The following is a 19,117-nucleotide window of genomic DNA, read 5'->3' on the forward strand; positions in this document are numbered from 1 at the left end:
TTAAGCTTCGTTGGAAATTTTGTTTGCATGAACTACGAAGACGTCCGAGAGGTACTGCGGATCCCCGGCTGGTTTCTCGGACAAAAACTTGAGCGCAACCTCCGCCACGTCTCTCTTGAGTATCGTCTTTGATTCCTCGGACAGCAATGGCATAATCGGATTTAGTGAAAGTTGGATTTCTGAAAAAAAGAGGAGTTAACATGTATTCCAAACTCGGCAGGGAAGAGCGATAAGTAAAGCGCAAGAAGACAGTTCGCGAAGGAAAGACACACTTGTTTGATGAAATGTCAATTCCTCGGCCCTAATCTGGACACTTGACGAAAAAGTCGGCGAGAAATTCGACGGCTGTGATTGGCCAGCGCCAAGGTCAAGTGTGCACCGGTCAATCACGGCCGCCGCATTTCTTGCCGACGTTCTCGCCAAATGTCCAAATTAGTGCTCCTGGTCGTCTGAAGGGCTGTCCAAACAGGGCATTTCTAGAACGCGTGAAGAGCGGGACTTCTCCGCCCTATGAAGTGAAATTGCAACAGGGTGTGCATAGTTGAGCTAGTTGTCTGTATGAATGAGGCCACAGACACAGCGTTGACTTACCGTGCAACAGGGCCTGTTCTTGGACTACAATCTAAAAAAATGTATGTGCGTCTACTTTCCCGCACAACATTTGGAGAGCTAATCACCGCAACCTACGGAGGCAGCTCAGCGAATGACGATGCCGAAACATATGTTTAGATCAAAAACACAGTTTGAGTTGTGACATTAAGCAATGCAAAACGTCACTATTGCATTGCTTAATGTCGCAACTCAGACTGCGTTTTTTGGTCTAAACATATGTTTCGGCATCGTCATTCGCTGAGCTGCCTCCGTAGTTTGCGGTGATTGGCTCTCCGAGTGGTGTGCGTGAAAGTAGACTTACAGACATTTTTTTAGAGTGTGGGTGGAATTCAATGTTAAATGCATTGAGCTATGCCATTATTTTTTTTTTCAATTTGCCAATAAGAGTTTGGCATTCTTACATCATCACAACCCCTGTGCAAGAAGCAGACAGACTTGCGCTCCACATAGAGTTACATTTGACTGATGTCACATAACAATGTCACAACTCCCGTAATGTGACTTTTGGTGTTCTATAGTGCGCTCGCCATTTACAAAATTTGTACTTGCTACTTTTTTGAGCTTGATAAATGCTTCGAGGGTTTTGGATTCCCACTCTATTTTCTTGATATTGATATTACATCGCTTGTTTTGTTTTTTTGTGTTTCGTTACGCTTTAGTCCAACCTTCAGCTTGTGACAGCGGGTCAACTTAAGAAAGTGTTCTGTACTAAAGTAGTCCTGGCAACAACACGTGCACAGCATCAGAATCAGACCGCGATGTTCTACATCTAAAGATCCTTGAAGCTGTTCCATCTTTCAAATCGCCTCTTTAACGCGAGATGCTCAGTCAGGAAAGGATGTATTTGGCAAAAATACACGCGTGCGACAAAGACGTTTGCATTAGCGTTGCATTGGTGTATATGCGAACCAAAAGAGTGCATTTTCTTCAACACTATCTAGCTTGTAAATATTTACACGACGCGTTTTCCTTTCCTCGTTCGGGTTGTGTGGCGGGGAGATGTAGCTGTTTCGCTAACTCTTTGAACAGGCTGGGGGCGGCAATATCTACTGATTTGGCGGCACGCCGGGTTACTGTTGAGGTGAGATTACGCGCGTGCACAGCCATAGCAAATTTTGAAGCGTTCAATAAACTCTAGTTGCCAGTTAGCGCTTGTCCCGTGTACTTCGTCTTTTTGTCCAGTCTTTTGCGCTGTTTTTAAATTTTAATATGAATGTATTTTGGGGGTTTTAATCAGAGCAGAATAAAGATTTCTTTGAATTTTTTTTTTTTTTTTTGATGCGATAGCATTATTAAGCTGCTACTCCAGAATTTCAGCTGATGTGTCCTGGCCGTTTTTCAGGTTCCCCGCTGAACTTAGCGAAAAATTTTCGTCACATGACCTTTGCACCCGTACAGTTTCCCCGCTAAATTTAGCGAAACAATTGACGTCACGTGAGCAATGCATCAATTCAGTTCCCCCTCTAAATTTGGCGAGAAAATCGATGTCACAACAAATGACGTCACGGGACCTACAGACAAATGCAGGTTTTCCCGCGAAATTTAGCGGAAAACTTACGTCACGTAACCTGCGCATAAATTCAGTTTCCTTCTAAACTTTCCGTGTGTGTAACAATAATTGCTATCCCATTAATAGATAATCCCCCCTGTGGTTCCCGCTTGTTTTATTATTATTTCTCTCTACAACATTGGTTGAGTATCAAGCAGAAAGAGGACAAGGCTATTGTAGTGTTTGAGGGGCTATACTGCATTAGGATATATGCGCAGGAAGGCTTACGGTACGACGACGATGGCGTGGAGGGCAGCGGCGGCCCGCGGCCAAGCGGACACGCCGAAGGAAAAAGGACACGTCCAGCCCCGACGAACGCTGCTACACTTCTTCTTTATTCACGCGCGCAAGGGCGATTAAAGGAAAAGGGGCACCCTGGTGGCGATTCATAAACTCAATTACAACATTTCTCCCTTCCTAAAATAAAGCAAAAGGAGAGCAAAAAGAAACGAAAACTATCAGGCTACGAAAGGTATTTACAACATATCATTTTCTTGCTTCCGTAAAATAAAAAAAGAGAGAACATGAAGAACGAAATAAATCTGGGAACCAAAACTATTTACAACACATCCTATCCCGCAACGTTTCATCATGAGCACACAGGGCACAAAAATTCATTCAGCACACACATAATCGCAGACATAGTCGTCGAGCCAAGCTGGTCGTTGCTTGGGTCGCTGCGGTCGGGCTGGGGGACGTGAAGCTGGATAGTCATTCATCAGCCACCAAGAGGAATGAAAGAAGGTTGCTCCTGTTCGATATTGTCATGATCCGGAGTTGGTGAGGCAGATCTGGCAGAGGTTGATGCTTCGCTGTACTCGGTAGTTCCGCTCACTTCCGGTGACGACTTTGCGGGGGAGGACTGGTCCAGATGGCTTGGTCTAGGGGAACTTCGCTCTGATTCTACAGAGTGTAGACCAGGCGGAGGAGGAGCACTGGCGGACGCTTCACGACCAATCACGGAGGGTGGTTCAGTGCCGAAGACACCAGGAGGTGGAGGAATTCGTGAAAAGCTGACGGGAGGAACGGCAGGGATGGGCTGAAGAGGTGCACAAGGAAACAAAGCTTCATCAGCCGCCCAGGATGATCTGTGTGATCTGTGTGAGTACGTAGGTTTGAGAGGTGTACGAGTAAATTTGTCGGCATTCCATGTTGTACCATCATCAAGTGTATATGTAGAAGGACCAATTTTCGCAGAAATCATCTGTGGTTCAGAATACTTGTGCTGAAATTTACCATGGTGTCTTGGCTTATGGACCTTTACATACTGTCCTGTTTTAAAAGATGGCACTTTCACTGCTCGCCTTGAGTCCGAGTACTTTTTCATCTTTGCTTGGTACGCCTGTACCCTTTCCGGCAGGTCGCGCTGGACAATGTGCCTAGGTAGAGGTGGATCCGGAGTTGCTCGTCCTTGGATGTGTAGGCGAGTCCGATGATTTCTTGCATGCAGCAGAAACGCCGGGGTTTCACCTGTGGCCGCATGCCGAGTGCTTCGATAAACTCCAAGGTATTCAGTGATGGCCTCTCGAAGCGGACGGCGTTGCACCATTGCCAACTGGATGACGGACTTTAGGACTCTATTGAATCTTTCAACTTGCCCATTACCTTGAGGGTGATAAAGGGAAGATTTTACGTGTTTTATGCCATTTGTCTGTAGAAACTGGTTGAACTCATGGGATGTGAATTGTGGACCGTTATCTGTTGTTATCTCGAGAGGCAGGCCCTCTCGAGAAAAAATCGATTTCAAAAAGTCGACGACTGACGCTGTCGTGACGTTGTGGGACGAAGCCACTTCCGGCCACTTGCTGTGGTAGTCCACCAAAGTAATGAAGTAACGTTCTTTTGGTGGGGCTTGCTCAAACGGCCCAACGATGTCGATGGCAAGCTTGGTCCACGAATGGGAAGGAAATGCTACCGGCTGTAGGGGCGCCGGGGAAGCCTTAGCGGGCTTGTCGGTGGAGTGACAAACAGTGCAATGCTGGATTACGTTCTTGATGTTTTCTGCGATATGTGGCCACCAATAAAGTTCCTTTATAAAACTCGTCGTCCTCGATATTCCTTGATGGGTCTCATGGCCGACCTGGATAACCTTGTCGCGCAGACTCGGCGGCACGATGATCTTCTCTCCTTGGAAAAGGAGTCCGTCGACCACGGAAAGCTGATCTCTAAGAACGAAATATGACCTGAGTTCTGGAGATAGCTTGCCTTCCTCTGGCCATGATGATGAAGTATATTTCATGACTTCACGCAACGCAGGGTCTCGTGAAGTTGCCTCCTGGAATTCCTTCTCTGTGAGGGAAGCGCAGACGATGGAAACAATTTCTTCTCTAAAAGTCGTATAATTGTGCACCGTAACGGAAAGCACGCGCTCCCGGAGGGGCGTCACGTGCTGGTCGTCGCTCGCAAACACAAGCCGATGGGCGCTGTTGGTGGCGCGGAGATAAATTGAAACCTTCAGCTCGGGATGAGCAGGCAACGAATTGCTGGCGCTCGCCGTCTTGGACACGGCCGGATGACGGTGACGGTCGAGCGGCGTTGTTTTGCGTCCGCGGCGCGAAGACCCGCTCAACACAAGACTGTACTTGCGAGTTTAAATTTGTTGATAGCTGGCGGTACTGGGGGGCTATGTTGCGCTTTTTGCACTCCCAGGAGACTAGGGAGAGGGAAGTGACGTCAACAACGCAGCAAATGCAGATTGGATGTTGATTTTGTTTTTTTCTGTCAACATCCAATCTGCATTTGCTCTAGTAGTTGACGTCACTTCCCTCTTCCAAGTCTCCTGGGAGTGCAAAAAGCGCAACATAGCACCCCTGATCGCAATCGCGAGAGGACTGCTCGAACTGCTGAGCAAGGAGTACAGCACGTTCGAGGCTTGGTGCCAGAATGTAGTGTTTGAGGGGCTATACTGCATTAGGATATATGCGCAGGAAGGCTTACGGTACGACGACGATGGCGTGGAGGGCAGCGGCGGCCCGCGGCCAAGCGGACACGCCGAAGGAAAAAGGACACGTCCAGCCCCGACGAACGCTGCTACACTTCTTCTTTATTCACGCGCACAAGGGCGATTAAAGGAAAAGGGGCACCCTGGTGGCGATTCATAAACTCAATTACAACAGCTATCAAGCAGAAAGACGACGTGGCTTATGCACCAATTCAGTTTCCCGCTAAATTTAACGGAAAAGTTACGTCACGTGACCTATGCACCAATTCAACTTGCCCGCTAAATTTAGCGAAAAATTTATGTCTTGCGACCTATGCACGACTTACGTTTCTCCGCTAAATTTAGCGGCAAATTGATGTCACGCGACCTATGCACCAATTCAGTTTTCCCGCTAAATTTGGCGGGAAAATTGATGTCATAAGGCCTATGCACTCATAGAGGTTCCCGCTAAATTTAGCGGAAAAATTGACGGTACGTGAGCTATGCACCAATTCAGCTTCCCCGTTATATTTAGCGGCAAACTGACGTCACATCAGCTATGCGCCAGTTCAGTTTCCCCGCTAAATTTAGCGGAAAAATGGACGTCACCTGACCCATGCCCATTTCAGATTACCCGCTAAATTTAGCGAAACGATTGACTTCACGTGACCAATGCACCAATTCAGTTTTCCCTCTAAATTTGGCGGGAAATTCATGTCACGTGACGTGACGTCACGGGAACTACAGACAAATTCAGGTTCCCGGCTAAATTTAGCGGAAAATTTACGTCACGTAACCTACACATAAATTCAGTTTCCTCCTAACCTGCCCGTCTGTGCGAGGATAAATACTATCGCAGTAATAGATAATCACTCCCGTGGTTTCCACTTTTTTTATTATTTGACACTACCTCTCTACAACTTTGGTTGTGTATCAAGCACAAAGAGGACAGGGCTCTTGTTTAATCCAGGACAGATCTCAAAAGAGGCACTCGATCACGAAGTCTATCAGAGGAAAGTCTCCAGTAAGTTCAAAGAACAACCCGTTCTGCATTCCTTCGGGCCATTTTAAGCGTCCCACATCAAACAGAAAGCAAACCAGTCAAGCAACTTTCGACCCTACTCTCACGGCGGTGTGTGTCGAGGAATGCTATTTTGCAAAGGGTAGCCTTATTCCAACGCCACAGGTACACACGACCATCTTCGACTAAGTTACATTCTCCAAAGTTGGCACACAAAATTTTTTATAGAAGTCAATTCCCACAACTTTCCGCCCATCCATTGGGAAGTAGATTCAACCGTCGCGCCCCTACAGGCTAGGCTGAGATCTACACCCAGGTGGATAACAACATGAATTATTTATTTCTGCTTTTGACGCTGCCCCCGGCTGACGTAGCCGAACCTTTACAAAAATCATCAATGAGTTTCGATTGAGTTTCTAATGTATTCTTATAAAACATATGAGAAACCCAATTGAAACTCATTGATAATTTTTGTAAGGGAACGTTCTGCCGGAGCTCCTCTTTAATTACTGAAGTTCCCATTGAAGATGAATCCCACTCGAACGCTGAAGTAGCAGTAATGTCTACTTTGTACCCCACGTTCGTCGGAGAAAGATGACGTAAACAACTCCGGTCACAGGACTTGTTTCGGGTAAACAAAGAGCCCTTGGAAAATTAAAAGCATGCTGAAGAATCGCCCCATATAGTTTGATCTCCTCCCCGAAAGGCGTGGATATGAGAAATGATGCCGCGATGGCCAAAAACACTTACGGATGAATTCGTCTCTATCCATGCTGCGTGAGTCTTGAGTTAGCACTTCGCACGTGCGCGGCTTGAGGTTGGCTTTCTGAAGAACGTTTAGCATATAGGAGGTGAGGCCCTGCCCGTCTCCTATATCCTGGCTTTGTGGAATAAAACGCTCGACAACCTACGCGTTAAGAAAGAGACATTAGATAGCTTCCCATTGGGGGACCCAAAGCTATCTGGGAGACCCAAAGCGTGGGGCCCCCTGCTGTAAAACTCTCTATTACGAACAATCTAGCCCGGCGTGTGAAAGCACGTGCAGTCTGCGCATAAAGGCAATTTTGGCAGGATTAAAGTCGCACGTGCTTGATCACACGAGTAGGGACACGTTAAGATACCAAAATGACCAACTATTTAAGCAGAACAGGTGATTCGTAACGCACCCTTTCGAATATGCAGCGAATTTATTTGTCTTCTTACACACAGATTGTAGATTCAAGTGGGTGAAAAGCAACCAGGTTTAAAAATCATGGGCCATTCCTCTCTGTGAAGGAGAATGACCAGTGCAGCTGTTTAGCACACGGCACAGATGTGACACAGAAATTTTAACGAAGGTACGAACACATTTATGCACGATCTTCATCGGTAGTGTTTGCCGACCGCCGCCGCCGCTGTCATTCTCGTTGCCGTTCCCGCCGTTGCTTTTCGGAAGTCCGGACTATACGCGACCTTCCAATTACAACAAGCGAAGAGAAATGTAATTGAAAATGGAGAACGGAAACTTGTCTTTCTGGTCTTTTATATACATTCACGTGGACGACTATCGCCGCCCCGAAGAGCCGGAGGAAACTAGACACGCGCGACGGGACCGCCATCCCGGGATAACGGAAGGAAACTAGGCACGCAGCGCATGGAATGACGACAAAGAGAGGGCGCTGCGAGTTTTTGTTGACGCACATGAAAAATCCACGTAACCCTAGCCATATACAACTTCGCTGTAAAAATGCGTCATTGTTTCCCTAAACATGGTTTGCATTGACGTTACATCAGCTGTCATTGCCTTGCTGCTTACTGGCTTACTGCGTATCTTTTCCAACATACCCCTAGCACCACCAATTTCTTCATATCGCCAAGAACATGGAGTGACCACCCGCTGGTGCGTTGGTGTCACGCATAGAGTTATTATAATGTACGCTAGAGGTTCAAGTGGCCCTAGTGTGCTAACGCAAATTGAAGCAGACAGCAACCAGTCGAAAATTGACTTCCGGTAATGCATTTTTAAGGGGAAAAAGAGAGTGCATTTTCTCTCTGCGCTTGACCACAAGAGCAAATATCCCAAATAATTCGTACGTACTAGGTAGCTTGGAACATTTCCCAGTCATACCGACAAAAGAATTGGTCAGTAATGGCGTTTTTCTTTCAAACTCATCGCATGAGAAACGGGGCTATAACGGCTTCGTACGTGTGTTTATGGGCACTGTCGGACACTGTGAGCGCGAACACGACGTCGGCGCTTTTCAGCATGAGGGATATACGTGCCAAACGAACGAAGGACATCTGGAAATTAAGGGAGACGCCATGAACTAAGCAGTATAACACTGGATCAGTAACTACCCGTGCATGTACGATCAAAATAAATTGAAGGTCACGTAATATATTCCTATATAAAATACTAGCACCGCTTTATTCTTTCTTCTCTGTGCGAAGTTCTACGTTCAAAAGATCACCCGCAAGCTGGACATCTTAGAGAACAAGTGCCCGATAAAAGCCGCCCGGGAGAGAAAACAGTACGAAGAGGCACCTTTCACAGCCCACGCACTTTATTCTTTAGATTTTAAATGTTTTTGTCCGCTCATGCACGAGGGGGTCCTTTTCATACAGTGACAGGACTGGCATATTTTTTTTTTTTTTTTTGTAATCTTCCTTTGAATCGTCGCTTGTTTTTACACACCTGCTGCGGAACACACTTTTGGGACTGAAATGTAGTGGAGTTAAACATCGTTCACTGATGAAGAAAAATGCGCTAACTACAGCAATCACACTTTTACAATGTTAATCAAGGTGCATACTATTTGGTACGACCCAAATAACCAAAGTGTTCTGTGTTATTTTCCGGCGAACAGGCAAAATGCACGCGCGTTTTCCCATAGGAATGCAGAGGAGCACCCCAAAAGTAACTGTTGCTGTCTGCTCTAATATCCGTCAGGGAAGTCGCATAGACACTAGCGCCAGTTGAACCTCTAGCGTACATTATAATAACTCTATGGTGTTGGACTGTAGAGATTGCATGTGCGTTGTGGTTTTTCAGCATGAAAATGGTGTATACTATTCGTCAACTAGCAAATCGCTTCGGAGATTAAATGGTCTGGCGAATTCTTTAGCAAATTCTCATCTCAGGTGTTGGAGGTATCGTTAAAAACAAGACTGCGAAGCTCTTGATTACTTCTGTTGTTTGTTTTGGCAATATGTTATCAATCAGCTTCATCTACGCAGCCTTGGGCCCTTTACTCTCTGGACTGTGTTGCAAGTTTAAAATTTCTATCCTTCCTCTATTCTTTTAAGTAACTTTTAAAGCTTACTCTGTCGCATTGCAGCACTATTTGAAGAGATATTCAGAAGGGGTCTTTCTTCGTTTATTATCTTCTTTTTTTTCTTTTTTCTTTTTTGTGAAGCATGTACAGCGTGTTTTTATTTTAATTTGACCAGACTTTTTGAATCAAAAGAAGTGAAAGTTAGATCAGTGCCCTCTTGACCATGTATTTTCCAGGCTTGGCGGATCCAAGATGAGGGAGCAATTGTCTTGGTAAGTTGACTAATTAACTAAAATATCTAAATTTACTTTATAATGATTGATTTTAGTGGCCATATTCCAGCTGCAGTATTAATGGCATTTGCAACTAGAGCCCAGACAAATTGAAATAACTTGCAAAAATGTAATGTTTTTTTAATATAAATTTTCACGTGAAACGTGAAATTTAATAAATTTTCACGTTTTTTTTTTTTTTTTTTTTTTTTGCCCGATTTAAAATTGCCGCGCAAACAGTGCGCCGCAAGCCCTGCCCAGAATGACGCTTATAAGAATGACGCATGCGTGTCAATCATGTCGTCACAATCTCGGCAGCGTGTCTTTAGTGGGTCCGCGAGCGACCCAAGTGACGGTTGACTGAAACGACTACGTCAGTCTTCTGAACGTCATTGTGGGCAGTGCAGTGCTCGTGGCGCGCTCTACGCGCGCAATTATGAAATTGGGTTAGAAAATTCCAATTTCTCAATATCTCAAAAGCAATTTCATGTTCTCAACCTTTTTTAGTGGCTCTGGCCACTAATAGTAATTGCCGTTAATACTGGTATTGCAATGTCAACTCCTAAAACCAATATTTAAAAGTTAATTAATGTATTTTAGGTAATTAGCTGATTTACAACGATGTTTATCCCGTCACCTACTGTCCGCCGAGCAAAACAAATATATGGCGGAAAAAACACTTCTCTTTCACCCCCCCCCCCCCCCTTTTTTTTTATCTCTACAAATTAAAAATTTGCAGAAGCTGTATTGTGAGTGTGATAACGTCTTTTTCCTAATGTAGTCGCACTTGTCATTTTCTTTTTTAAAATGTGATAAAATCTAAATATCAGTAGACCTTTTTTTCAAAAGCTTACCGGCTCTAGCAGACGACGGAGGTAACCTTGGAAGTGACCGAACTTACGAGGGCGAGCAGGCGAGAACATGGCGAGCAATTCCGCAAGACTCTCTCTCTCTCTCTTTCTCTCTGTGTCAAGTGGTAGGTGGAGATGTGGCAAGGCGAAATTTGCAAGGTGCTCCCGGAATTTCTTTCTCGCTTCGCGCACGGTCTTTTGAGATATATTTTTTAATCTCTATTCAACTCATCCTTTGAAGATTATGTACTGATTTAAAGGGGCCCCGCAACATTTTTTGTCTGCTTTTTATTTCGCACCGATTCTGAGCGCACTGAACGTAATAACTTAATGAATTTATTCTTTTCTCAAATTTCGCTTTATTTTAAAGGTTAGAGGCAAATTATAATTACAAAAGCAAGCAAAAAATAACCTCCTTCATGACGTCGTAGGTCCTGGCTTGAGTGGCCGTGAACTAGAGGAGGGGTAGTGAGCTCATCGAGCGCTCACGGCTGCCGCACTCCGTGTCCACGGCTCGAGAGGGCGCCACTAAAGCACATGTTGGATAGGCTGTACGAAGCGGGCGGCCAGGGCGGCTCGCATTACATTTGCTTCACGATTAAAGACTAATTCGGCATAACACTTCATTGGCCACAAACGACAGCAAACATGAAGTAAATATCAGTTCAGATCGGGAGCCACCTCGCACTGCCATACCGTTAAATGGCAAAACCGCCAGCCAAGCCCGCTCCGAAAGCCTTCGGAACGCTCGGAACCGGTCGGATCCTTGAGCCGGTATACGACCGCAGCGCCGCCGCGTACATCAGGGACCTTTCTACGCTCGCCGTTCGTCGGCGCCTCATCCCACAACTCCTTCCTAGTATGCGCCGTTTTTTCCGCCGCTTGGGGGTGGGTATGTCGACGGGTCATTTCTTGTTTCCGTACTTTATAAACTGCATTTGTTTCTTTTCTGATCTAAAATACTGAACAAAAACTACTTTCATACATAATTGAAACGGTTCGCGAGACATATATTTTGTATCTCGACTAAAAAAAAATGTTAGCTGTTCTGACCAGTAGTAAGCCCAGGACCAAAGACGTCACATATCGCGCACTTTCGGCAACGCGGGTCGCCCTCGTAGTGGAGGAGGTTTCCGCGTTGTCCGGTTAAAAAATGACGCACTGATATTTAGTTTGTCTCTCCGTGCCCGCTGGCTTGCCCGAACCCCAAGAGACGTGGAAACCGCAAAAAAGGTAGACGCTTAAATATGATTGCAGGGCCCCTTTCAGTAACTAAAACATTTGACCCAAATCTTATTGATATTCGAATGTTATGCTTGACAATCTTTGCAGGATGAATTGTCTCTTGTCCGTTGTGTTTTACTTGATGCCGTGGTGAATGGCTTTACAGCGATAGCTGTTATGGGCACTTCCCACCCCTAGAAATGACGTCCGTCGTTGAGGTTGTAGTTGTTGATGTGTTAGTTCGTGCTGTAGTTGTTTATGTTGTTGTTGATGTCGTTGTTTGCGTTGTATGGCGTCCGTCATCGACGTTGCCAAATCCTTAAAAAATCGCCCGCCGCTTGAGGGAATCAAACCTGGGGCCGCTGCGTGTGAAGTGGAATTTTCCGCGCCAAGTTTAGCGGGAAAACTTTCCTGCTACATTTTGCGGAAAAATTTCCGGCTAGGGTTAGCCGCAGAACGCGCTCCGCTGGAGCTCATGATTCCTCGACCGTTCGTCTCGGCGTTCGAAAAGAGAATCGAGCTACACCACAGCGTGAACAACCCGCTTTAAACTTAAGGTTTTTGTAGTACCCTACGCCCTCAAAACGCGCTCTCTGGATAAAAAAAAAAAGAACAAAAAAACATTCGATAACAAAATGACGTCGTAGCACAGAAGCTCGTGCCGGAAGTCGTGCAGTCACGCGCACCGGAACAAAAAAGAAACAAAAGCGTTCGAAAAAAAATGGTCAAATATCTATTGTTTTGAACGCCTTTGTTTACGCACTCCACGGTGCCCAACGACTTTGCGTGACGTGTCGCAGCTATTGCTTGTTCTCTAAATTAACACAGGACTTTTCTTTATTAATTTTTTTATGTGAGTGCGAAACAATAGGCAATCTTAGGAAGAAAGCACTAGAAAAGGATCTTTGTGACGCAATCCGGATTAATATGGAAAACTTTAATGTGCACGTCAGAGGACACGCGTCACGCCGCTGTCGTCGCTTTTGTACCTATGAGCAGGGTGTCGAACCGGAACAGAACCGTTATATTTAGCCGAACCTGAACTGAACCGAACCGAAACCTTTCCCGCCATCTTGGAACTGAACCGGAACCGAACCGAAAAAAAATATAACGGTAACCGGTTCAAAACGGTTCAAGGTAATATTTCTTTTTTTTTCTCTTTTTTGTTACTATCACAAAATCAACATATGGGAATAAAAAATTGGCGGCTGTATTTCTATCTATGGATCAAATCGTCATATACAGAATTTAAAAGTATGGTAAGTTGTGGGTTTTCATGACACTATGATTAACCATGTGTCACGTTTTCACGTGACGTCATGGTGTCAATAAATGTTGTCACGTGACCTCGTGACGTCATGTGACTCACTGCGTCAACTCTATTTAATTTGAGGAAGTCACTAGATGTATTAGCATTGTTGACAGCATGACGTAACATGACATCATGATTTCGCACCGAGAGTCACGTGACACCGTGACGTAAGTGATTTTCATAACCCCTAGTTGAGTGCTCGGGTTCATGACAATCAGCACCGCTAAACATTCGGGTAACGGCTCATCTCAATTAGATATGATAGTAGTCGAATTCTAACAATATCTGAAGCTCCCAGCCCAAGCTTTTGCTTTCCAAACCCTAGCCGCCTAGAGCATGACTGTGATGAACACTGGCGGTATCAGATCACGTGGCCGCCTGTTTGAATTGCGAGTTGAGGAGATATCGACAGCTGTCTCTTTCCTTTATTTTTTCTGCATCTGCTATTAGGGGAAAACTAATGGATGTTTCCGCAAGCTATCAACGTTAGGAGTTATTTCTTAACACTATTTATTGAAAGTACAAGAAAAAATGTTGCAAGACCCATTTTACATAATTGAGGCACCCAAATATTTTTTCGTTGTTGCTGAACTGCATCCGAAAGATGTCCCTGAGAATAGAAGTACTGAAATTACTAAATACGACTTATTAATATGACGTTACATAAACTACACGCGTGTACGGAAGAAATACTAAAACAAAGGATATTTTAGTGACTCAAAGAGGCAGCCGAACGTTGGCAGTCGCTGTAAGTCCCACACGAGCGTCGTTCTCAAGTTATTGCCCAAGTTTCGACTCCCTCTGTACTTTGCTTAAGGAGCTAAAAAAAATTCTATACATCACTAAATACTACTCAGGATCATTCTCTAACGTTAATAACTGCTTGAAGTTGGCTTTGTTATTTTTTCTAGGCAATGGCAGTCGCAAAAAAATTCGAGAAATATGATCATCGTTCATCCCCTCAACTCGGAGCCAGAAGCGGCCATGTGGCCCGGTGCCTATCTTATGCCGCCAACGTTAATCATACCCCCGCACTGGAGTTTTAAAGGGAAAAAAACGCGTGCTCAGCTCCAGGCATTGTTAGAGTTCGGCTATTCTCATCACAGCAGTGGTTGGACACGAGCCACTACCCAAGTGTCTGCCAAGACATTGTTTGTTACGAGCCGATGTACGGTGCTCACGCAGTCCTCCTGTCCAATCCATGAGCTGCGCTCGACTGTGGTCAGGCGGGGTGGTTTTGATCCTACAATTTTGACATCAATTTTTGGGAAGGCAAGACTAAAAGAAATAGTCTCATTTAATCATCGCAATTTCACCGCGACAAAGAAGCTTCTGAATCAGTGGTGGCCTGTGCGAGTACACTTGGGCCAGAGGACCAGTACGCCTCGGAAAAGTCATGAACATTCCAACCCGATGTCGTTTTATGACCCATCTAAGCTTCACGGGGTGCAAAATAAAAGCAATGAAGGGTTGAGGTTAACAAGTGTCAAATAAAATTGTCGAATGAGCACACACCAACGGAGGAGGCAATTCCTCAGGAATACTTTCAGCCTTCCACTCTGGAGAAGAAGGAAGACCAGCGAAGCTGTACTATGGTGTAAATGAAGTAATGGCCGGCCGCAAGTCGGCAAGCCAGAGTGGAAAGGCTGGAGAGGTTGCCGCCATCTATGCGCGACGGCGGCAACCAGACAACCGGCAAGCCGGTTGTCTGGTTGCCGTCGTCATTTATAGATGGCGGTAGCTGTCCAGAGTTTAGTGTCATCATTTGTTTGCTGACGGACACGACACTGGGGAAACTAGCCCTTAACAGCTCCGCTGTATAAAGAAGTGCGTGTGTGTGAGGGGGGGGGTGGGGGAGGGGGAGGGGGAGGGGGGGAGGGGGAGTTTTAAAAACATACTGTATTGCAAAGGCTCCTCTTCCGTGCATCTTTGGCGCAGACCAAAAAGCGTGACTCTGGAAAATACTTTGTTTGCAAAAACGCTCTGACCAAAAAGCACGTTTTTGTCGTGCCAGACGCTCGCGCTGTTCCTAGTAAAAAGCGTCTGACTCGCAATTAAAGGGTCGTGGGTTCGAATCCCGCCTAAAATCCTTAAATTCTTAATTTTTTTTCTTTAAGGCAAAACAATTACTTTTAAAAGTGAAATCATTTGAGACATACGGCGACCTTTAATGCGCACTACATGTCATGTTTTAATCACTCTCATTCCACGCGTGATGTCACGTTTCACGTGAGCATTGTGGGTTCCTTGAAATTCTTGTGCGAGGGTATGTAGCTCTGACGTCATGAACCTATCGACCAATCAGGATTTTCCAAACACGCCACCGACATCGGCTTTTCTGCGACATAGGCTCCTTAACGCTATCGGGTTAAGATCATCAGTTAGCAAAGGTGATGCTCATTTGCAAATTAAATTGACCGGCATCTTGTCAAGAACAAACCTCAACAGCCAGGCTATGCCAGCTTATTCTGCATAAGAAAATTTTCACTTGGGCAAGCGCTATTTTGGGCCAGATTCGATCTGACTGCGAAGGGGAGTATAGATTAGAGTGAACAATTGGGATGACTTCTTGCTGCATGATTAGTGGCATGCATGCGGTGCTGAGTGTAAACAATGTTTGGTTAGAACAACAAGCATTTGGATTGCCGCTCGGTGTTTCTATAAAAAAATAGTCTGGAAGGAATTATCCTAAAACTTTTGGTACATTCTGAAAATTTCATTGCTTTTAGCTCAGTTGTGTCGTCACCATATACATATATATTGTGAAGCGTATTTCGTAAATCTTATTTCGTAATTAGCATGAGCACGAGGTGCTAATTTCATAATTTTATGTGATGTAATTAATTCCTTAGTTCTAGGACACAATCACGATTTCATTTTTAGCACTGCGACACTAAGTTGTATTAATCACGTGTATTTTAGGCGACCTACCACACTGCGTCAACATTTCATACCGTGTAAATAGATCAGCTTGAACTTTAGAATTTTACTTAAACACGAAGAAAGCACAATAAAATACAGTATAGTTATAAATTTGAAGCTGATCTATTTACAGGTATGTACCAACCAGCTTAACTCTTTACTCTTGTACTTAAACATTTTGATTCAGGTAAAATATATGTTACTGGTAAACAAAGGGATGTGGAGTCGTATGAACACGACGTTATGTATGTTAATGTATATTCTTTCTACTCTTGCGTCGAAATTAAATAACTGGATGTAATATTTTTGGTACCTAAAAACAAAAGTAAATTGCACAGACGATCGAAGAAACTATATAGTTAATCGTTTCACGGCGTAAATAGTGTATATTGCCAGAACAACGCGAAAAATATATTCTCAATTTAGCGGTTGAAACCGGTTCGAACCGGTTCGAACCGGTTTGAACCGTTATTTTTTGCTCCCCGGAACTGAACCGGAACCGAACCAAAAGCCGTGAACCCGAACCGGAACCGAACCGATAAAAATGTCGGTTCGACACTCTGCCTATGAGCGCAGACACCATTGTCGTTGTTACATAAAAGTTCGCAGCGCAATAACTAAATGAGCAGACCAACTTACGTTCTTGTACTCTTTCCACCGGTCCATCTCCACAATTCTCCTCCAGATCCTGTAGAGACAGATGCGAGCCGACACCACCAGTAAGCACTCGCCATCTCCGGTCATCAAGTCGGCCACGTTTCGGACAGCCGCCGCGAGGTCTTCCACCCAGTTCAAGGCAAAGAACGAGTAGACGCGCTCGAACTTGCCATACTTCTCTAAGAGCCTCGAGACGTCGCTTTCGATGTCGTGTATTTCGTACGCGATCTTCTCGTGCGGGAAGTTTTTCCTGGCGTACTCCACCATGGTTGGAGAGGCGTCGGTGGCCACAATCCTTCGGCAGGGCTCGCAGCGCGGCAGCAGTTCTTGCCGCGTGAAGTCGCCCGTCCCACAGCCCACGTCGAGGAACTGCTGGTTGGCGTCGTTGGATGATGCGAAGGACAATGCCAGTAGGTCGAGAGCTTTGACGCTGATCGTTCGCTGGAGTTGGTGCGCCTTGATGTAGAGCTCCGGAACAATGTTCGCTACGAGCGGTTGATCGTCGAGATTATTGGCGTCAAAAGAAGCACTGGCCATGTTGCTGTTGGAGTTTTCCCTGTTCAAAGGACAAAATAAAGTTTGATTGCTGTTTCGGTATAAATGAGTCAGATTAGAACATAATTCGAGTGGCGATGTGGGTGAGTTGGTACATGTTTAAAAGCAATACACGAAAAACAGCGCAACAAAAACAACGAAGACGGAAGAAAATTGCGCAAACGAACGCTAACAAAATACGGATGGATATCCCTTTAAGGTTACGGCAATATCGCTACCTAAGGAAATTACGGGTACGTTATATTCTGATCACTAAAAGACGTTGAGAGAGACCATCGGAGTGGAAACACATTACCACTTCTCGCTTACGCAAGTTTATAAACCCGTGGGCTGTCTCGCTGTGTGCTAGAGTATGTATCAATGTTCACAATAATGCCGCGCGCGCAGCTGGCCAAGTAGGCAGCGCGCGCATGGCCTAATGGTTATCGCGCCTGCCTCCCACGCGAAAAGCTAGGGTTCGAATCCTGGGAGCGACGTGTCTTTTGTTTATCCCTGCATTGTAATGTTCTGGCAAATTCGAGAATCCTGCTTGTTCCAGGCCCGAATGTTCTACGCGTCGAAGTTTCTACGCCGATTATTCCAGAAGACCACGCATGTACTATCGGGGAAAAATGAAATGCGAACAGAGGAGCGCGTGGCTCGCGGTACAGGCTGCGCCGCCTGGAAATGAGCCTAGGAGCGAGGGTGCGTGGCCTACTCCGACGTGTTCACGCCCCTCCCTCTGCGCTCCCCAAGCTTCAGCAGTGTGCCACTAAGTGCGCTGAAAGCTATCACCGCTATCTTTGCTGGCTCAGCGCGTGCGGTGCAAAGAAGCCCGCCGCACTCGCCGAGCAGGCAAAGATAGCGGTGACAGCTTTCAGCGCACTGAGAGGCGCACTGCCGAACCTGGGGGAGCGCCAATCGAGGGGCGTGAAGACATCGAAGTAGGCCCCGCACCCTCGCCCCTAGGCTCACTTCCAGGCGGCGCAGCCTGTACCGGGAGCCACGCGCTCCTCTGTTCGCATTTCATTTTTCCCCGATAGTACATAAGGGGCTCCGCGTGGCGAGCCACAGTCAGTTTTCGCCCAGCGTTCGACTCTGCTGCTACGCCGACTTCGACGCCCGCGACGCTCCGTTATTATCTTTTGTACCCATTTATTTTTGGCACAAGTTCGCCACATTAAACGTTTATTTCTTTCTGTTTATTTATTGTTTATTGGTCACCACCCGTGACATTTTGGTGGAGGTGCTGGGTACCGCATGCCCGTGCAGCGTTCCCCTCCCAGGACCCGCAGTGCAAGCCCGACCCCAAGCTCGGTGAAAAGACCACTCAGCGCGGACCCTGAAACTCGGACCAGCCGCCGCACCAAGGAAGAGGATCCGGAGTACGGTTTGCTGCTGGACAAACCCAAGCCGAAGACGACGATGGCCAACCAGTCGCAGACCCCCGCCGCTCCTGCCGTCGTCTACCTACCCGTCGCTCCTCGGACACCGGCTCCCTTCCACGGCGAAAGCCACGAAGACATCGACGACTGGGTCCAACAGTACGAACGAGTGGCCCGTCATAGCGGGTGGACACCGGAACAGTGTCTGCAGAACGCCTACTTCGCCTTTGAAGCCACCGCCCGCAACTGGTTCGAGAACCACGAAGCTTCGATCACTTCTTGGGAACAACTCAAGGCTGAGTTGAGAAGAACGTTCACGAACCAACAACGAAAAGAACGCGCGGAAGAGCTTCTTCAAGCGAGGATTCAAGGCCCTAACGAGAGCGTCGTTAGCTTCGTGGAAGATGTCCTGCGACTGTGCAACCGCGCCGATCCCGAAGCATCCGAAACAAAGAAGCTCAGAGTCTTGATGCGCGGCGTCAAGGAAAACATTTTCGGTGGTCTAGTGCGGAGCCCGCCTACCACCGTCGAAGGCTTCATGGCGGAGGCCACCAACATCGAACGTGCCCTTCAAGCACGAGCCGCCCACTATCACCGAGTTCCC

At 46.2% G+C, this 19,117-nt stretch overlaps 1 protein-coding gene across 1 annotated transcript; it reads right to left on the reverse strand.

The window, feature by feature from the left end:
• LOC120839663 (juvenile hormone acid O-methyltransferase) lies at positions 1 to 17,131 on the reverse strand. Its single transcript, XM_040209984.3, has 3 exons — positions 16,577 to 17,131; positions 6,853 to 7,009; positions 1 to 179 (listed from the first exon to the last, which is right to left on the reverse strand). The coding sequence occupies exons 1-3, from the start codon at positions 17,129 to 17,131 to the stop codon at positions 1 to 3; spliced, it is 891 nt and encodes a 296-aa protein (XP_040065918.1).
• Between the last annotated feature and the right edge of the window lie 1,986 nt (positions 17,132 to 19,117).

The sequence above is a fragment of the Ixodes scapularis genome, unplaced genomic scaffold (assembly GCF_016920785.2).
Source record: "Ixodes scapularis isolate PalLabHiFi unplaced genomic scaffold, ASM1692078v2 PGA_scaffold8__174_contigs__length_109621045, whole genome shotgun sequence".
Taxonomy (NCBI): Eukaryota; Metazoa; Arthropoda; class Arachnida; order Ixodida; family Ixodidae; genus Ixodes; species Ixodes scapularis.